This window comes from Cervus canadensis, chromosome 10 (genome assembly GCF_019320065.1).
Source record: "Cervus canadensis isolate Bull #8, Minnesota chromosome 10, ASM1932006v1, whole genome shotgun sequence".
Classification (NCBI taxonomy): Eukaryota; Metazoa; Chordata; class Mammalia; order Artiodactyla; family Cervidae; genus Cervus; species Cervus canadensis.
In genome coordinates, this window is record NC_057395.1 from 39,363,849 (window position 1) to 39,381,321 (window position 17,473).

At 42.9% G+C, this 17,473-nt stretch overlaps 1 protein-coding gene across 1 annotated transcript in view; it reads left to right on the forward strand.

Moving 5' to 3' along the window:
- PCSK2 (proprotein convertase subtilisin/kexin type 2) overlaps positions 1–17,473 on the forward strand; it is a 234,672-nt gene that overhangs the window by 118,146 nt on the left and 99,053 nt on the right. The window contains exons 3-4 of the mRNA XM_043480329.1: positions 10,700–10,813; positions 12,756–12,864. Of these exons, the coding sequence (XP_043336264.1) occupies positions 10,700–10,813; positions 12,756–12,864 (223 nt within the window). The remainder of the gene's footprint in view (positions 1–10,699; positions 10,814–12,755; positions 12,865–17,473) is intronic.

Below are 17,473 nucleotides of genomic sequence, written 5' to 3' on the forward strand. Positions count from 1 at the left end.
GCTTCCATGCCCTGGCTATCATAAACAGTGCTGCGATGAACATTGGGGTACACATGTCTATTTCAGATCTGGATTCCTCAGTGTGTATGCCCAGAAGTGGGATTGCTGGGTCATATGGCAGTTCTATTTCCAGTTTTTTAAGAAATCTCCACACTGTTCTCCATAATGGCTGTACTAGTTTGCATTCCCACCAACAGTGTAAGAGTGTTCCCTTTTCTCCACACCCTCTCCAGCATTAATTTTTATTTTTAAGAGCTGTGTTTTTGGACAGTTTGCTGCATTCTGTATATTCCTCCCACTCCCCACCCCTTCCCAGCCTCCCGTCCCCCCACTCCCAGCAAGCAGCCTGAGATGAATAAGGAGAGATTTAATTCTTTGTAAGCAAATACAATGTATTTTCTTAGGGGTTTGGGCTTGGTCTCCTCCAGAAAGGACAGTCTTGAAGTTGCTTAGTGTAGATGCACTTTGTCCCTCTCTCATCCTTAGTTCGATTTCATTTCTCTGGCATGTGTCAGGACGGGGTCAAGAGACAAGAACTGGGGGGTAGAGGAGTCTAGCACACAGCTGCTCAAGCCCCGAGGCTCTTAGGAATCACCTGGAAAGTTTGAGCGACACGGAGGCCAGGGCCGAGGCTACTGCTCTGTTCATCCAGGCTCGGAACCTCTGCTTCCTTCATTACTGATGCACCAGCGAACCAGGTGGGGATCTTGGAGTTTGGAGTCTCCCAGAGACCTCAGCCCAGGACACACCGTGTGATCCTCTAGGAGCTCTTCAAGTACAGGTTCCCAGGCGGCACCCCAGGCCCCAAAAACAGAATAGCCACATTAGGGTGTCTGAGGGCCACACATTTTCAAGTTCCCCGCACTCTCATGCACTGTCAGTGAGCATGCAATTCAATATAAGCTTTCTGGGGGACATTTGGCAATAACTGCCTGATGAGAGAAAGTCCTACTCATGGACCCAGAGATGAGTTTATCCTGATGACATACTCTATAAACATCACCACGGTGTGTGTGTGTGTGTCTCCATCCTCTTCTTATGAGGACACCAGCCGTACTGTATTAGGACCCAGGCTGCCCTCACCTGAACTAATCACATCTATACCGGCCCCATCCTCAAACTCAATCACCTTCAGAGCTACCAGGGGTGACAACTTCAACATATCTTCTAGGGGACACAGGTCAACCCGTAATAGGCTCATTGGTAAAGAGTCTGCCTACCAGTGCAGAAGACACCAGAGACTCGAGTTCAATTCCTGGGTCAGGAAGATCCCCTGGAGGAGGGCATGGCAACCCACTCCAGTATTCATGCCTGGAGAATCCCATGGACAGAGGGGCCTGTTGGGCTATGGTTCATGGGGTCACAACATGTTGGACACAACTGAGCAACTGAGCGCGCCCATGACACAGAAAAGCATAGTGTGACACAATCAATAGCATCACAGATCACAAACCAGTGCCCTCAGCACCACGTTAGTTCCGTGTTTTATGGTTTTTCTTCCCAGGCTCACTGCAAGCCTAGACGTTCTCCCACCCTTTGGAGGCAGATCCCTAGATTGCCCCTCTTTCTCCTGGCCTCTCCCTTGCCCAGCACAGTGAGTTCTAATTATCAGCTATTTAATTATCAGCCCAGCAGGGAAGTTATCCTGAAACTGAAAGTGAAAGTGTTAGTTGCTCAGTTGTGTCTGACTCTTTACAACCCCATGGACTGTAACCCACCAGATTCCTCTCTCCATGGGATTCTCCAGGCAAGAATGCCAGAGTGGGTTGCCATCCCTTCTCCAGGAGGTCTTTCCTACCCAGGGATCGAACCCTGGTCTCCTGTATAACAGGCAGATTCTTTGCCATCTGAGCCACCAGGGAAGATTAAATGTAGTGAAAGTACCTTGTTAATGCAACTTGTAAAACAGTATGCCAACATGCAGGGATGTCTGCCTCACCCTAGTACCGTCTGTAACTAGCATATTGTAGATTCACAAAAATGTTTGTGGACTGAAAATCTCTTCCTTGAGGAGAGATACAAGGAAGGGAAGGCAGTAGGTGGAGTTGTTCCAGCAAAATCTGTGTTTGTACATGTTTCCAATTAAGGTTTAAAACCTGAACCTGAATCGTAGAATATCCATCTGTTCATTTGTAATAAAATAATACCCAGTAACACACACACCTGCTTTCTCATATTTTTTTATTTGTATAAATGTTTAAGTCAATGAACCAACTTGGACGAGCATTCTAAAACTAAATACCAAAGCTAACTGTATGTTTTATATATATATATATATATATATATATATATATATATATATATATATATATGTATATATATTTTTATGGAAAAGGCGAGAAGCCATGGTTAAGTTGTATGCGTGTCATTGGTCCTACATCTAAGTGGTAATGAAAGGAATCGTCTGTGAAAGGTTACAATTCATAGGAAGAAGAAAAGAGAATAAAAGTGGTCTTTTAGTTATAATGTGAGGGAAGATTATAGATGCTAGGAAATACTTCTCTGACATTAAGAGCTTTATCACACGTAGAATTGTAACACTGAAACCTTCCCCAGAGGTCTTTAAAAATAGTTTATAACCTCATCTCTCTGCTCATGGCAATTTCACTTATAATAGAAAATAATTAAATGACCACTAAGAGGGAACTCGTTGTGTAAGTTATGGTACATTCCTCTATGGAATGTTGAGGAAGCCATTAAAAATGAAAAGATGAGAGCTATGTAGCAATGTATTAAAATTCTTATGGTCAGATACTCAATAAAGAAAAGGTGCTCAATTTTATCTATGGTGTGATTACTATTATGTAAAAATTAGGTTTAAATGCAAGTTAGGATTGGACAAGAACCAAAACACAAAAGTCGCTGATGGCAGTATATGGCACCATTGTAGGGGAAACACTGTTATCTAGTTTTTTGTGTAACAAGTGAAAATATATGTCTTAAAGGTGTTCATCCCTCTTGGAACTGTAACTGTGATCTTCTATGAGGACATGATTCAGAAAGCACTCCGCAGTCTTAGGATTCTTGGTTTTTAATAACACAAGGTGCAAAACTATAGACCCCTCAAGTCACACTGTGGTGCTTCTGAGTTACAAAGAGAATGCTGTCCGGCGAGCATGGCATTCCAAAGCATCGCTGGTCCCCATTAAAAACTAATTTATGGAATTAAAAATTAATTTTGTGGAAATGAAGTTAGCCTCTTCATTAGAATGCACTTGGTCTGAGCTTGAAGTGATGTTGTGACAGCCCTTCCTCCACTGTGATTGGAAAAGATGGAATCTGAGAACATCTTCCTGTTCTCATGCTTCCGGGAACAAGCTTCGGAGTTCTCCAACATCAGTCTATATGATGGGGCCAGCCCCCGTCAGGGGAGGCCAGGCCAGGCCCCCACCTGAGAGCAGAGCAGGTGTAGACTTGGGTGTGGGGCCAAAATGGGAAATGGGCATTCAGGATGGGCAGGCCAGCTCCAGTCCCTGGACTGGAAGCTCCAATAACCAGAAGCTTTGAGAGGGGGCACTTGGTGGCTCTTTACAGGTTGAGAGTGTAGGGGAGGAAGAAAGCTCCCTTCTTCTGCTCTCAGGTTCCCATGACTGGCCTAATACTAACATGGACTTGAGACAGATTAATGGGAGAAAAAGAAACAAAATTTAATTCATGCACATGGAGGTCTCATAGAACCCGTGGGACCTAAGAAGTGGCCAAAGCAGGCAGCTTTTATACTTTTTAGACAAAGAAACAGTAAATTTGTGAAGAATAGTCAGGACGAAGAAATTCAGGTTTGGGGTGTCCAACCTGTGAAGAATCTAAATAGAATTGAGGCTTGAGGTAGTAAATTAAGGGCTTCCCAGTGTTTCAGTGGTAAAGAGACGCGGGTTCATTCCCTGGGTGGGGAAGATTGCTTGGAGTAGGAAATGGCAATCTGCTCCTCTATTCTAGCCTAGAGAATCCCATGGACAGAGGAGCCTGGCGGGTTACAGTCTGCAGGATCACAATGAGTCGGATACGCCTGAGCGACAAACACTTTCACTTCACTTTCAAGGGGTAGGGGTTAACTGTATCACAGTGAATGTCTCTTGTTGGACTCCCCACTCCTCACAAAGAAGTCACAGAGCAAATGGCACACCCACTATTTCTCTACATGGACAGTTTCTTGCAGAATTAAGAAGTCTTCTGGTGAATGAGCTCAGGCCTTCCTGTGTCCACGGGTGGAGCAGGGAGGTGAGGAATCGCTCAGCCGCAGCCTCCTTCACCTCCCAGGGCAGCAAGGAAGGGGAGAGTTTTCAGTCACGCCTGTGGTCTCTCTATTCACCCCCTTCCAGCTTCACTCCTAATGTGGAGTCTTCTGTTTTCCCTCTTCCCGTATCTGAGTTCATGGGTGTAGGCAACTGAAATTGATTCTGGATCATGTAAGTGAGAGTGAATCTGTTGGAAAGTGGTGTGCAGCCTCACGGTCTGTGGGAGGCTGAAGGATTGGTCCTGGGGGGCTCCAGGCTGGGCTGTGGCAACAGTGGCAAGGATCTTTTATGGGGTGGGGTCTGGTGAATGAGCCTCTGAGATAAACACCCTCCAAGGGTCCTTTCTGCCCTCACACCATTTCCCCATGATTCAGACCCTGGAAGAGAGACACCCTCTGAGGCAGAGAGGCTTCGGTTCCTTTACAAGAGGTTGGTGCCTGGAATTTCACTCCCACAAACACATTGCTCCAATATACTGGGGAACATGGCGGAAGGGAAAATGAACGTTTGGCAACAAAATATAATTGTGAAAATTTAACATCACCCAGAACACACCCTTTTACCCATTTACATAGTCCTGAAGCATGTAGATGTTCAGCTACAGCTACTGCATGATGAGTTCATTTTTGCCCAAGTGGAAAGAAAGTTTCCCTTTGGGGACAAAGCCCAGCTGTTGCCAGGAGCCTCCTGATTCAGCTCCTAAGTTTCATTTCCATCTAAGGGCTTGGGGTTCAATCTGACTGTCTCCAGATGAAGTGTCATCATGGGCAAAGATAGCACCAATTTATCTTCGAGGTTCCCTCACTCACTTTCTAGAACTTTGTTGTAGACTTGCTGGCTTGTCAGGCAGGTTTTTCTTTTTTTCTTGTTTTTGATGTTTTGTTTTTGGCTGATTCCCAAATATGATAGTTCAGGACTGTCAACAAAAGTGGCTGTTGTTGTCGCAGAAAGCAGTACTCGAGAAACCAAGCCCCACACTTGGAGAGTTGGAGAACTCAGGCTTATTATGCTGGCGGGCCCAGAAGAGTTAACACTCCAAGCTCTGAGCCCCGAACAAAGGGGTTACAGAGTTTTTTATACACAGACAAGCATGATTAAGCTGGTTTGCAGGTTTGCAGGAGCTAGAGCGATTGCAAAGAGCAGGACAGGGGCGAGTGAGATAAGCTCCAGTTCTTAGTATTGTGAGTCCCCACTTTCTGAGACCTACATGATCTACACTTTGTAAGGAGCAAGCTGGGTTACGGAGGCAGAAGGAGCAGGAAGTTATGTAAAATTTTAACTTTTCCTCTTCATTCCCCCCTCTTGATGCTTCTATCACTCACTGTAGAAAGCAGCATCTCATGTTCTGGTAGGACACTCACAGTTCCCCATCGCTTAGGGGGCTACATTGAGCTATTACCATATGTAACTTTGTGGATTCAATCCGAGAGGTTATGAACTGGTAACCACATTGAGAATACGAGGGCCAAACAAGAGCACTGCAAAGATCATGAAAAGAGGATCTGTTAAAGGGAAAAGCGACAATGCCCAGTTCCAGATATTGTTCTAATTACCCCAGGAATTAGCTAGTTTCTCTCTCCTTTTTATGATTTGTTTTCTTAGCTGTTGGGCCATGTCCCTGACTATTTCTGATTGTTTTATGTAGAAGCAGCATTCTTCATTCTTCATTTAAAAAGAGACAGTGTCCTCTCTTTTCAGCTGTCAGTAGGTCTAGCCCTCTCCTATTCTGTAAAACCCTCCTAGTTCGTAAAAGCCAGCGAGTCTACCTGGTCCTGTAATGGAAAGCACAGCAATGATACCAATTAGGGATAGAGGTCAGGGTTGACAATGAAACTCCATCGATATTTTGATAGCCAGATCCTCAAGCTTTGCCATGCATTGACCAGCCAGCTGTCAGAGTGTGGCTGGAGCAAGACTGAAGAATCCTCAAGCTTCGGCCGCGCGTGGACTAGGCAGTTTCTGAAGTGACCAGAGCAGGGCTCAGCGTCCTTCATGGGTGAGAGCCATTGTCTTCGGAACCAGACCTGGAGGAGGTTTTTGGGGTCCTGAACTGCTTTCCAGGTGTCCTCATCCCAGGAAGCCACTGCCTTCTTGACTCTGGTGTGGTGGATCCAAGGGATGACATCTATAACTTTAATAGCAGCAGGGGTTGCCAGGACAACTGTGTGAGGGCCTGTTTAAACTGGCTGAAGTGATTCTTTCTTTTAAACTTTAACCCATATCTCATCTCATGGATGATAGAGATGAACCCAATTGCCCAAAGGAATGGCTGTCCTTTTTAAGGTTTCTCAGGCGATATGGCAGGAAGACTTTTCCAGGGCCTGGAGGTATCGGGACATCTCCAGGTCAGCTAGTTGTTGGTGGTCTCGTTGAGGTTTTCTATTACTGGGGTGGTCTCCCAGATAAGATCTACAAAGGGAGAACAGCCTGAGGATCTTGGGGTGCATTAATGGAGGGCAATGAGAATCAACAGGATGATAAGGCAGCTTGTTCCAGCATTGTCTGGGTGTTGGCCAGGGGATGTTCTTCTCGTACTGCTACTTGGAGAAACAAACTTGACCAGAAAGTTAAAGATATTTGGCCCAAAGATTAATAGAAGTAGGAAAGCTGCTGAGGGGCTAGCCAGCAGAACCAGGTCAAGACACTGATTCATGACATTAGCGTTTCTCTAGGTATGAGAAGATGCAAGAATTTGGACTCATAAAAATCTTTACCTGTAAACATCTATCTGAAGGCCTGTTTTTCCAGGTTTTTTCCAGAGTACAGAGTGCCTTACTTTTTGTCTCCACCCTGAACTCCTTTCAAGGGGGTGTTGAAGGTCAGCATCTTGTAGTGGTCATGATTTAATCTTTGTAGAGGCAGCTGGCAAGGGCCAACTTCCAGTCTGCAGGGCCCCTTCATGGCCACATATTTGACCATGTTTTGGGGGCATTGCATGGTCATTGTGTCCTGCGGTGCTGGGAAGGCTCATTCCCAGGTCTAACAAAGATTCCATTGACAGGCCACTCAATGTGTTGTCACTAGACCAGGCTTTGTAAGTAGCAAAAGTCTCTGGACCATACTTGTCTTACTAGCCTCTTGGTCCAGGAAAATATTTCCTCTTGTTGCTTCTTCCCAAATCTAGAGTTACATTATTACAATTATTGATCTCATATGGAACATCATATCAGCATTTCATCACAAGCTCAGTCACACATTTGGTAATGTAAGAAATAATCTTCTGAAACAAGCTACATAGAAAATAATAAAGCTAGCAGTTATTAGTAAGGTCACAAGGAAGAATTTAAGCCAAGAATGTTCATTGGATATAGCCCGGTATACCCCAGGTCATCTGACTCAGTTAAATGATTATAGCCAAGAGTTCATCTCCTGGTTGTACATCATGGAGCATCTGACCTTTATCCAAAGATTGGTTACCGAGATAAGCTTTAGAAACCATCTTAGAGTGTCTTTTTAATAACTTATTTAAAGCTTTTAGCAATATAACATAACAAGGACCTATCTCACAAGTCTTAGTAAACACAGACCTTAATAACAAAACTAGAACTTAATGTTTAGTGAAACAATTTTTTCTTTTTTTGGAGAACTCATTGTGAGGGCATCAACCCTGTATCCAGGGAAGGCTTTAACCCATCAAATAAAAATGAGGTCTGTCAGGGAGCTCTTGGATTTCCCATAGCCCTGGCTCTTTGGTTTTCAGCTGTTGTTTATCCATTTTTAATTTCCCAATTTAGGAGCAGACTCTTACCATGTTTGAAGGACATCAGGATAGCAAAAGCCTAACCATGAGGGATTATTTTGTTGCTGTTGTTGAAGCAGAATGAGCTTTGTCTACATGTACCATAATCTTAAATAATGTTTATTTACTTTATCAAAGTAGCAAGAAGATTTTTAAAACAAATATAAATCACTTAAAGGCAAAAATATCCATAATCTGTTATCGAAAGCTGCATTCTAAGAAAACTTTGTTCTCTAAATAGAGAGACCAATTTCCAGTCTGGCACCAGCTTACTGTTCATAACAAAATTTGTTTACCTACTTAATCTTAGAAAGTCTTTTCTGTAAATCTTGAAAAACTAGTAGTATTTTTCTAAAGACATGAGAATAAAACCATAGAAGGCATGTTTAAAATCTGATTCTGTTGCAATTGAGAAAGAAACCTGGTCATAACACTTTCATATGATAACTAGAATTATAATTGACCATATTTTATCAGGGTATATCAGATCTATATGAAATTCACATAATTTTAGGATATCTACATTAGTAACATCAACCATACAGTATAACCTAAAAAGATTTTTCACTCTTTTAACAGTACTTCCCATGTAATTTAACATATCCAATGAACTCAGGTAGCTTAATAGCTCTTTGGGATGTCTCAGGGGCCCTCTGAAGCACCCCAAAGTTAGCTGGAAGTCAAATTATTTAGGAAGTTTTGTTGATAAATATCAAAAGGGTTTATAACACTCAGTCAGGTGGGATCATATACGTTACTGTGAAATAATAGTTATTTACTTAGCCAAAGTTAACAAAAGATTTCAGAGGTAAATACAGAACAGATGAATTAAGAGGTAAAGAAACTTAAATCTATTAATAAAAGCAGTTCAACATCTAAAGAAAGTATGTCCTCTTAACAGAGAGAAAAGCCAAATTCAAGTTTTGCACTAGCTTACTTTAAACTCATTTAGGTAAGCTTAATTAAATTTATTTTAAACTTAGTCAGTCCTAATCATGTACAAAACTTTTTAGGGTCCACTTTCCACAAACTTTGTTAATCACTTTCTGTAATAGCCACCTGTAAGTCAGACCTACTTTCTTTTCCCTTTATAAAATATAATTTTATTTTTTATACCTTTTGTATTAAAAACATACATCTTACTTCTTTATTAGATTAGCAAACATTAATACTAGATATTTAATATTGAATATTTCCCAGTTCATGTGAACCTGAGATTTATTTCGGCTAATTTTTCCTGTATTTAGAATTGTTTTATTTGTAAGCACTTACTTTTCTTTAGGCCAATTAAATTAGAACTCATTTACAACTTCAACAATATTATCAGAAAAAAACAAAAGCCATACACTGAGACATACATAAATCTAGACAGAAAGACTGACAGAGATCTTATAGTTTTTTGTTTGAGATTTAAAATATCTGTTTGACACCTCTTTTTCTTTGCTTGAAGTTCTAATTTGTCCAAGACTAAGGTCTCAGGCAAAGTTGATTGTGTATTTCAAGGACATGGAAAGGGTTAACTTCAAGTTTTTTCCTAGGCAGGCCTTTTAACAAGCTAGTTGTTTTTAATTGTATATGTAAAAAGAATTGGCTTTGCAGTTTCCAAAAAAAAAAAAAATTCTCTCACTCCATTCAATCAGCAATCACGCATTCACAGTCATTCAGAGGCTATCACAATGCCTCCCTTCCTCCCGAGTCCCCAATTCTCCCTATCTGATGCCCCCTTCTTGGGAGCCCAGGGAAGTGATCAGCCTCCTCTTCTACCCATTGGAGGAGGTCCCTGCCTGGGGACCGGCCCGGAGCCTTACTTTTTCCGGTGGCCCTTCCTGGTGAGTTGGTCCGTCCCTCCAATGAGTCCGGTCGGGGCTCAGCCGTCCGGAGAGTCAGAACACGGATCCGAAAGAGAACCCGGAACACCGTCAGCTGGTGCACCTCCTCGTTCATCTAGGGGTTCCTTCACAAGCCACCAGTCTGGCGGCTCAAGGGGCCGGCGTGGTTGGAATCTCACTGGGGCCTCCGGAAATGTTGCAGAAACCAGTACAAGCACCACACTCAGAGAGTTGGAGAACTCAGGTTTATTACTCCGGGCCTCCGAGCCCTGAACAAAGGCGTTACAGAGTTTTTTATACAGGGACAGGAATGATTAAGCAGGTTTGCGGGTTTGCAGGGGCTAGGGCGATTGCAAAGAGCAGGACAAGGGTGAGTGAGATAAACTCCAGTTCCTAGTATTCTGAGTCCCCACTTTCTGAGACCTACCTGATCTAGACTTTGTAAGGAGCAAGCTGGGTTACAGAGGCAGAAGGAGAAGGAGGTTATGTAAAATTTTAACTTTTCCTCCACACTATGGTGCCTCCAGAAAACTAGTCTGTGATGGGTCCTCCCCTCCCTCTCAGAAATCACATTCATTCCCTGAATGCAAGTGTTTCATTGTTTTATTTCACCTAATGCCCCCTACCACCTTATCTCCATCTAATTCTTATTTTCACAAAACTCACTGAAGGCCATCCCCATGGCCTTTGTGTTCCATGCAACAACAGTAAATTATCTTGGGAAATAATCAGAAAGTAAGAGTGTGCATGAGATGAGCTCATCTTCTACTGAGGGAAGAAAACACACACACACACACACACATTATAAACAAACGGAATTTGAATTTGTGGAAATGAATTCTAGAAGAGGGGTGTTGAGTCGATAGTCAGGTAACACTCAAGCATTGTCATTCCAGGTAAAGAGGGCCTTGCAGCAGGAAGGATTCAACCGAAAAAAGCGAGGGTACAGAGACATCAACGAGATCGACATCAACATGAACGACCCTCTTTTCACGAAGCAATGGTACCTGGTAAGCATCTCGGTGCCTTTCATAATGGTTCTCATCCTGGGACTTCAGATAAAAATGCATTTCTATTTCCTCATTAGTCTGTGGGATGCTAGCCAGCACCAGCTTCAGAGAACTTTTCTGTTCCCTCTGATCAGTATTGACTTTCCATCACCCTCCACACATCTCCTTCTCTAATCTGGTTTCTCTCTGGAACTGCTAAACAGCCATGACCTTCTGGGTTCAAAGCAACTACCAAGAGCTGCTCGGTTTCTCCCAGACCAGTGTACAAGTGAAGACTTGCAGAAACATGTGAAAGTCAAGTCAAAGTTATGCGAGGAGTAACCAGGGCCTCAAAAGGCAGAGGACTGGGAGGCCAGGATGGGGCCACAGGTTTAAGAGAAAGAGTTGAGTGACCTCACAAGCCAGAGAACTCAGAGACTAGAGTCACAGGAGTACCATCTGTTGGTGCTTCCTGCAGTAAGGGCAGTCAATTCAGTAGGGTTTAACTGATTCAAGGCATGGAATCCTAGTCTGTCTGGTGAAACGAATATATTTTCACAACCTATTTGGGTAGGTTGGGTTACATTTAAAAGACACAGGCTCATGTGCCTCCAAACCAACCCAAACCACAGGATATATGGAACAGGAGGGGTGACTAATTTGTAAATGTTTGTAATTTATAAACAGCCCATTGTAGGAATGCATCACAATTTTTCCCTTGGAGTTTCAGAGCTGGACTATGCTCTAAGGCTTCGGAGCAGGGAATTCTACAAATCCAGTCTGGGCAACTGAATAAGTTTATGTGTGTTAGGATCGCCTAGGCTTCTTACAATAACAAACAACCCACAAATCAGAGTGGACTAACAACATCAAAGCTTGTTTCTCACTCACGTTATGCATCCAACACTTTGAAATCCCTTAGGTACCCAGGCTTCATCTTAGCTGCATCCCAACCCTGGTTACACGAGCAACTCAATGGTGGGGGAAAAGCAAATCACACACTGGCTCCAAAAGCATCTGCCTGGACGTGATGAATGGCATGTAAACTCACATTCCATTGGCCAAAACCAGTCACATGGTTCTAACTTCCAGGGCATGAGGTGTCATCTTCACATGTTCCTACAAGAGTAGTAGTCATTTCTACAAACAGCCTTAATGATATTCATATGTTTCAGCAGCATCGTACAAGCTACTTGTCACTATGGGCATCTGTCAATGCCAGCTCTAACTTCCCTATTTTTTTTTTTTTAATGATTTATCTTTGAGAGAACCTCCACAGGACAAAAATGCATCAGAGGGTAGTGAACGTATTTGTATGGAATTTTTCTCTTTTTCTTTTTTCCTTTTCTTTCTTTTTTGATTTTTTTAATGGGGAAGGCTTTTTTATTTCTTATATTAGAACTTGCACTAAAGGTGGGGCAGCTCTCTTTAATTCAGTTCAACAAATATTTTTAAGTGAGACTTGGTGTGGGGATATTGAACTTAAAAAGGTAAATAGAGCATGCTCCCTCTTGCAAAGGATATTGTTATTTAGTGAGGAAATTATTCAAATCAGAATAAAGCAAGACAATACAAACTAAATTCTGAAAGTGAGGAATAGGTACAGAGTTACAAGAGTTGTGAGCACTTAATTCTAAATTGGGGAGGGTTTCTTGCAATGTTGGCCCTCAGGAGTTTAAAGATGATGATCCAGTAATAAGAGGTAGGGAGACAGAAATTGCATTTGCGTATTTCCATGAGACAGAAAATATCAGTGTTCTGTGTATCAAAAAATAGAAGGAGCAGACTAGAAGAGGTGGATGGAGGGAACACCCCAAAGTCCTGTTTCATGGAAGACGTGACCTCTGATCTGGCCCTGAAATATCAGGTGGCCGCAGAGTATGTCAAGCAAATACTTACCATCTGGTGCTTTACCATCTACACCAAACTAATAAGAGCCTCTGCTTCTGCATTCCTGAACCAGATCAATACCGGGCAAGCTGATGGTACTCCCGGTCTCGACTTGAATGTGGCAGAAGCCTGGGAGCTGGGATACACAGGGAAAGGTGTCACCATTGGAATTATGGACGATGGTGAGTATTCCGAAGGCTTCACTCATCTGGAACCAAGTGTGTCTTTTGCATGTCTCTGGAACGGAAAAGAGCCATCGTTTGGGAGATGCTAGTCAGAGGCAGGGCCAGAGGCTGGGCATGGTCATGTATGCTGTGGCGACATCCTCGCCCTCCTCACATCAGTGATCCTCAAGCCTTTTGCAAATACGTACTGAATTAATAAGTTTACATTTTTTAATGAACAAATGAAAGTTGACAATCACTGAACTATAGTTTTTCATTGGGGCCACTGGACTTCCCTGGTGCCTCAGTGGTAAAGAATCCCCCTGTCAACGCAAGAGACGTGGGTTCCGTCCCTGGGTTGGGAAGATCTCCTGGGGAAAGAAATGGCAACCCACTCCAGCATTCTTGCCTGGGAAATCCCATGGATAGAGGAGCCTGGCGGGCTACAGTCCATGGGGGTCACAAAAGAGCCAGACAGGACTTAGAGACTAAACAACAACAGCAGCAAACATTGCTTATATCTTACCTTGAAACAGCTTCTAAACCTGTTTATATTTACCACCTATGTCTCTAGATTCACACTGTTCAATGTAGTAGCCACTAGCCATATGTGGCTATTTATATTTAAGTTTTAATTAGTTAAACCTAAATACAATTAAAAATTCAGTTCCTCAATCACATTCGCTTCATTTCAAGGTCTCAATAACCTCATGGGGCTAGTGGCAGTTCAATTCCACTTCATTTCTATCATCACGGAAAGTTCCATTAGGCAGTGTGGCTCTAGATCCCCAAAATAGCTTTTTAGTAGCAGGATTGGCATTTGGAGCATTTTTACTTTATTGCTGCTTTCAGAATGAGCCCTGGTAAAGCAAACTGACTACAGTTTACTATACTTGCCCCCCTGTAATGTTAATTCTATCCCACATGCCTGCCCGACAAAGATTTAGCAGAGCTTTATTTTTTATAGATCATGATATGAAAACCAAAGGGTTTGATGAACTGCTGTTTTTCTAACTACAAGTGCTGTTGGCTCTGCCAAGATCCTGGAGTAACTCTACCCTGCAGGCTTCTCATTGGGGATGCACTTTCACCTCTCATCAGCCGTCTGGATCCTCCATAAAAGCTCCACTGGGCAGTATTGGTCCAATTACACGTAAAGTCTGTACAGAGATGAAGCAGTGGAGCCTTTCTCTTCTCAAGATCCTCAAAGAATATGATGTGTTTTAAAGCAAGCCTTTGAAGCAGGATTGATGGAAAACAAGGATAGACAGCGTGCTTAAAATCGGTGTGTCTTTGTGCGGGCTCAATTAAATATTGACATGAAAACAATGCAGTCTTTTCTGAGGTGTGAGATGTTTTGAAGTGGAGGCAAAAGCTTTCTCCAGTGGCCGAGGGCTTTCACAGGAAGAAAAGGAGCTCTCACAAGAGTGAGGGTATGTATGTGTGTGCACACACTCATGCCAATGTGGGCAGCTTACCTGTTTTTACTTCCTGATGCTTTGGCTCAGAAAGCACCACGGTTGAGGCCAGCTCACCTAGGAGAAAGATGCATGTAGGTTTGGGGGGAACCTGCCTAGGTTATGCTGGAATCACCATTTCATCACCAAGCATCCGGGGGATCAGAGCAGGACCCTTAAAAGTGGTCACAGGCAGGCACCTTGCTCTTAACAAAACCTCTAAAGTCTCAACTGAACTGTTAACATTGTAGCGAAGGATATGAACAGGGAGCCCTTTGTTGATTCCCTGAGCACTCCAGAACTGCCAGCGATTCCTGAGGATTTGGACTGTTGTAGTGCCTGGAGAATCCCAGGGACGGGGGAGCCCGGTGGGCTGCTGTCTGTGGGGTTGCACAGAGTCGGACACGACTGAAGCGACTTAGCAGCAGCAGCAGAGTAGACTTTTGGAGAAGGAAATGGCAACCACTCCAGTACTCTTGCCTGGAAAATCCCATGGATGGAGGAGCCTGGTAGACTGCAGTCCACGGGGTCGCTAAGAGTGGGACACAACTGAGCGACTTCACTTTCACTTTTCACTTTCAAGCATTGGAGAAGGAAATGGCAACCCACTCCAGTGTTCTTGCCTGGAGAATCCCAGGGACGGGGGAGCCTGGTGGGCTGCCATCTATGGGGTCGCATAGAGTCGGACACGACTGAAGAGACTTAGCAGCAGCAGCAGCAGAGTAGACTTTCAAACTAATGACAAGATACTAATGGTTTATGAACAAAAATATAACCAAGTATTCGTCATTCGTGCACCATATTGCATCATGATTGTCTGGTGATGAGTCAGCGCCCCCTGTAGACTGCAAGCCTTAGGTGGCTGTTCAGCTCTGGTTCTGTGTCTAAATGGTCTGTGTTTTTTCCAAGACCTGCATAGAACCTGGCATTCATTGCCGAACGTAAACCTGTAAATGAAAACAAGAATTAATCCATTAATCATACAAGAATTGAAAAATAAATAAGCTGATTAAGAAGATGTACTCAGTGCCTTCCACCTCGAAAGATAATGAAATATACCCAAACATTGAAATACTATTTAATTACCAGGTTATCATTTTCATGCTTAGTTCTTTTCTGGATCACATCTGTCATCCTTAATCCATCCGTCAACAATCTTCTTCCTCAGACCAAAGTCTGTGTCTGTTCTGACTTAACATTCAGTCTTCCACTTAACCTAATTAAAGACCCTTCATTTTAATTAGGCTAAATTTATCTTGTTTTAATTCTGATTTCCTTCTGTCTTCAAATTATCTCTTGGCTTCAATATTTTCCCATCACAGAGATGAGACTACCACATCTTAGAAAATTCCTCTCCTAAGTAACTTGAATCATCAGAACAGGAAGCCATATTTTAAAAAATAACTGTTAGGGAAAAAGAAAGGTATTCTCTGCATGTGTGTATATCTTTTCAAGTTATCTGTTTGTAACAACATGTTTTGCCTAACAATGAGTGCACAGAATGTAACCAATTTCAACAAACATATAGGACAATTTAATATCAACACAACACTCTAAAACCAAGTTGTTATTATTGTTCAATCACTCAGTCATGTTGAATTTTTGCAACCCCATGGACTGCAGCACACCAGGCCTCCCTGTCCTTCACTATCTCCCAGAGTCTGCTTACACTCAGGTTCATGAAGTCAATGATGTCATCCAACCAACTCATCCTCTGTCACCCCTTTCTCTTCCTGCCCTTAGTCTTTTCTAATGAATCAGCCCTTTGCCTCAGGTGGCCAAAGTACTGGAGCTGCAGCTTTAGCATCAGTCCTTCCAATAAATATTCAGGACTGATTTCCTTTAGGATTGACTGATTTGATCTCCTTGCAGTCCAAGGGATTCTCAAGAGTCTTCTCCAACACCACAGTTCAAAAGCATCAATTCTTTGGCACTTAGCTTTCTTTATAGTCCAACTCTCACATCCATACATGACTACTTCAAAAACCATAGCTTTGACTAGACAGACCTTTGTAAGTAAAGTGATGTCTCTGCTTTTTAATATGCTGTTTAGGTTTGTCATAGCTTTCTCCCAAGGAAAAAGCATCTTTTCATTTCATGGCTGCAGTCACTGTCTGCAGTGATTTTGGAGCTCAAGAAAATAAAGCCTGTAAACTTTTTGAAATATTTCTTCTTCTCTGCACCATCCAAGAAATTCTAGAAATGTGGTCAGTGAAGGTACTGATGAGGATGCAAGGAATGTTAATTGGTTATGTGTTTACTGCAAGCTAAACACTTTCAATGAACTGGCTCTGACCTTGAAAACTGCTTTTCGAGGAGAACAGTACTTCCGTTTCAAAGATGAGGAAGCTGAGACTCAGAGAGTCTATGTGGCCAGAGTCACACAAACATTTCAGTGCCTGAGCCTGGATAGAACTGGATCTGGTAGTCTCACAGCCTGTGCTTGTCCCCAGCTCCATCCCATAGCCTACACTGACCTCTCTGAATCAGGGTCCAGAACAAAGGTCTGAAACTTTAAAAATATTAGCCTTTATATCATCCTCCCCCTGTCTTCCTGCAGTTTGGGGGAGCAGGGTAAAAGAGGTGAAGGAGAAGGGCCTGGCTATCGTCTCCCAAACTGTAGACAGCAGTTACTTCTGATGTGAAAACATCAGTAGATCAGTGACCTCCCAGTCCAGGAATTACTTGTGCAACCAGAGAAAAAAAAAAGGAAAACTTCTTTTTAAAAATATACATTTGGATGCAAGTTCTTTTTTTCAGAACAAAGCTATAATGTGGCCCGGCCTTGTTATGCATGCAGTAAAGACAATTGACACTTAATGATGATCAAGACTTAATGATGCCTCTGGCTTGCAAATATTGCAACCCAATAGAGTTACTGATGCCTCTGGAATAAGACCACACTGTTTTCACCCCTACTGGGTTGAGAAAAAAGCAAGCACCTTGCCTGAAGTCACTCAGCCAGTCAGCAGCATGGTTGGGATTAAAGCTCTGGTCCTTGACTCCAAAGTCTACACTCATAACCATGATACTAGGTAGTGCAGGAACCCAGCCAATCGCTGAGAGGGCTGGATGCTCTGATGTTGTTGCTGCTTTTCAATGATTAGATGATACTACAGACCTGGATGAGAGCTTTGCAATTTTCCCTTTGAAGTTCCACAGTGCTTTCT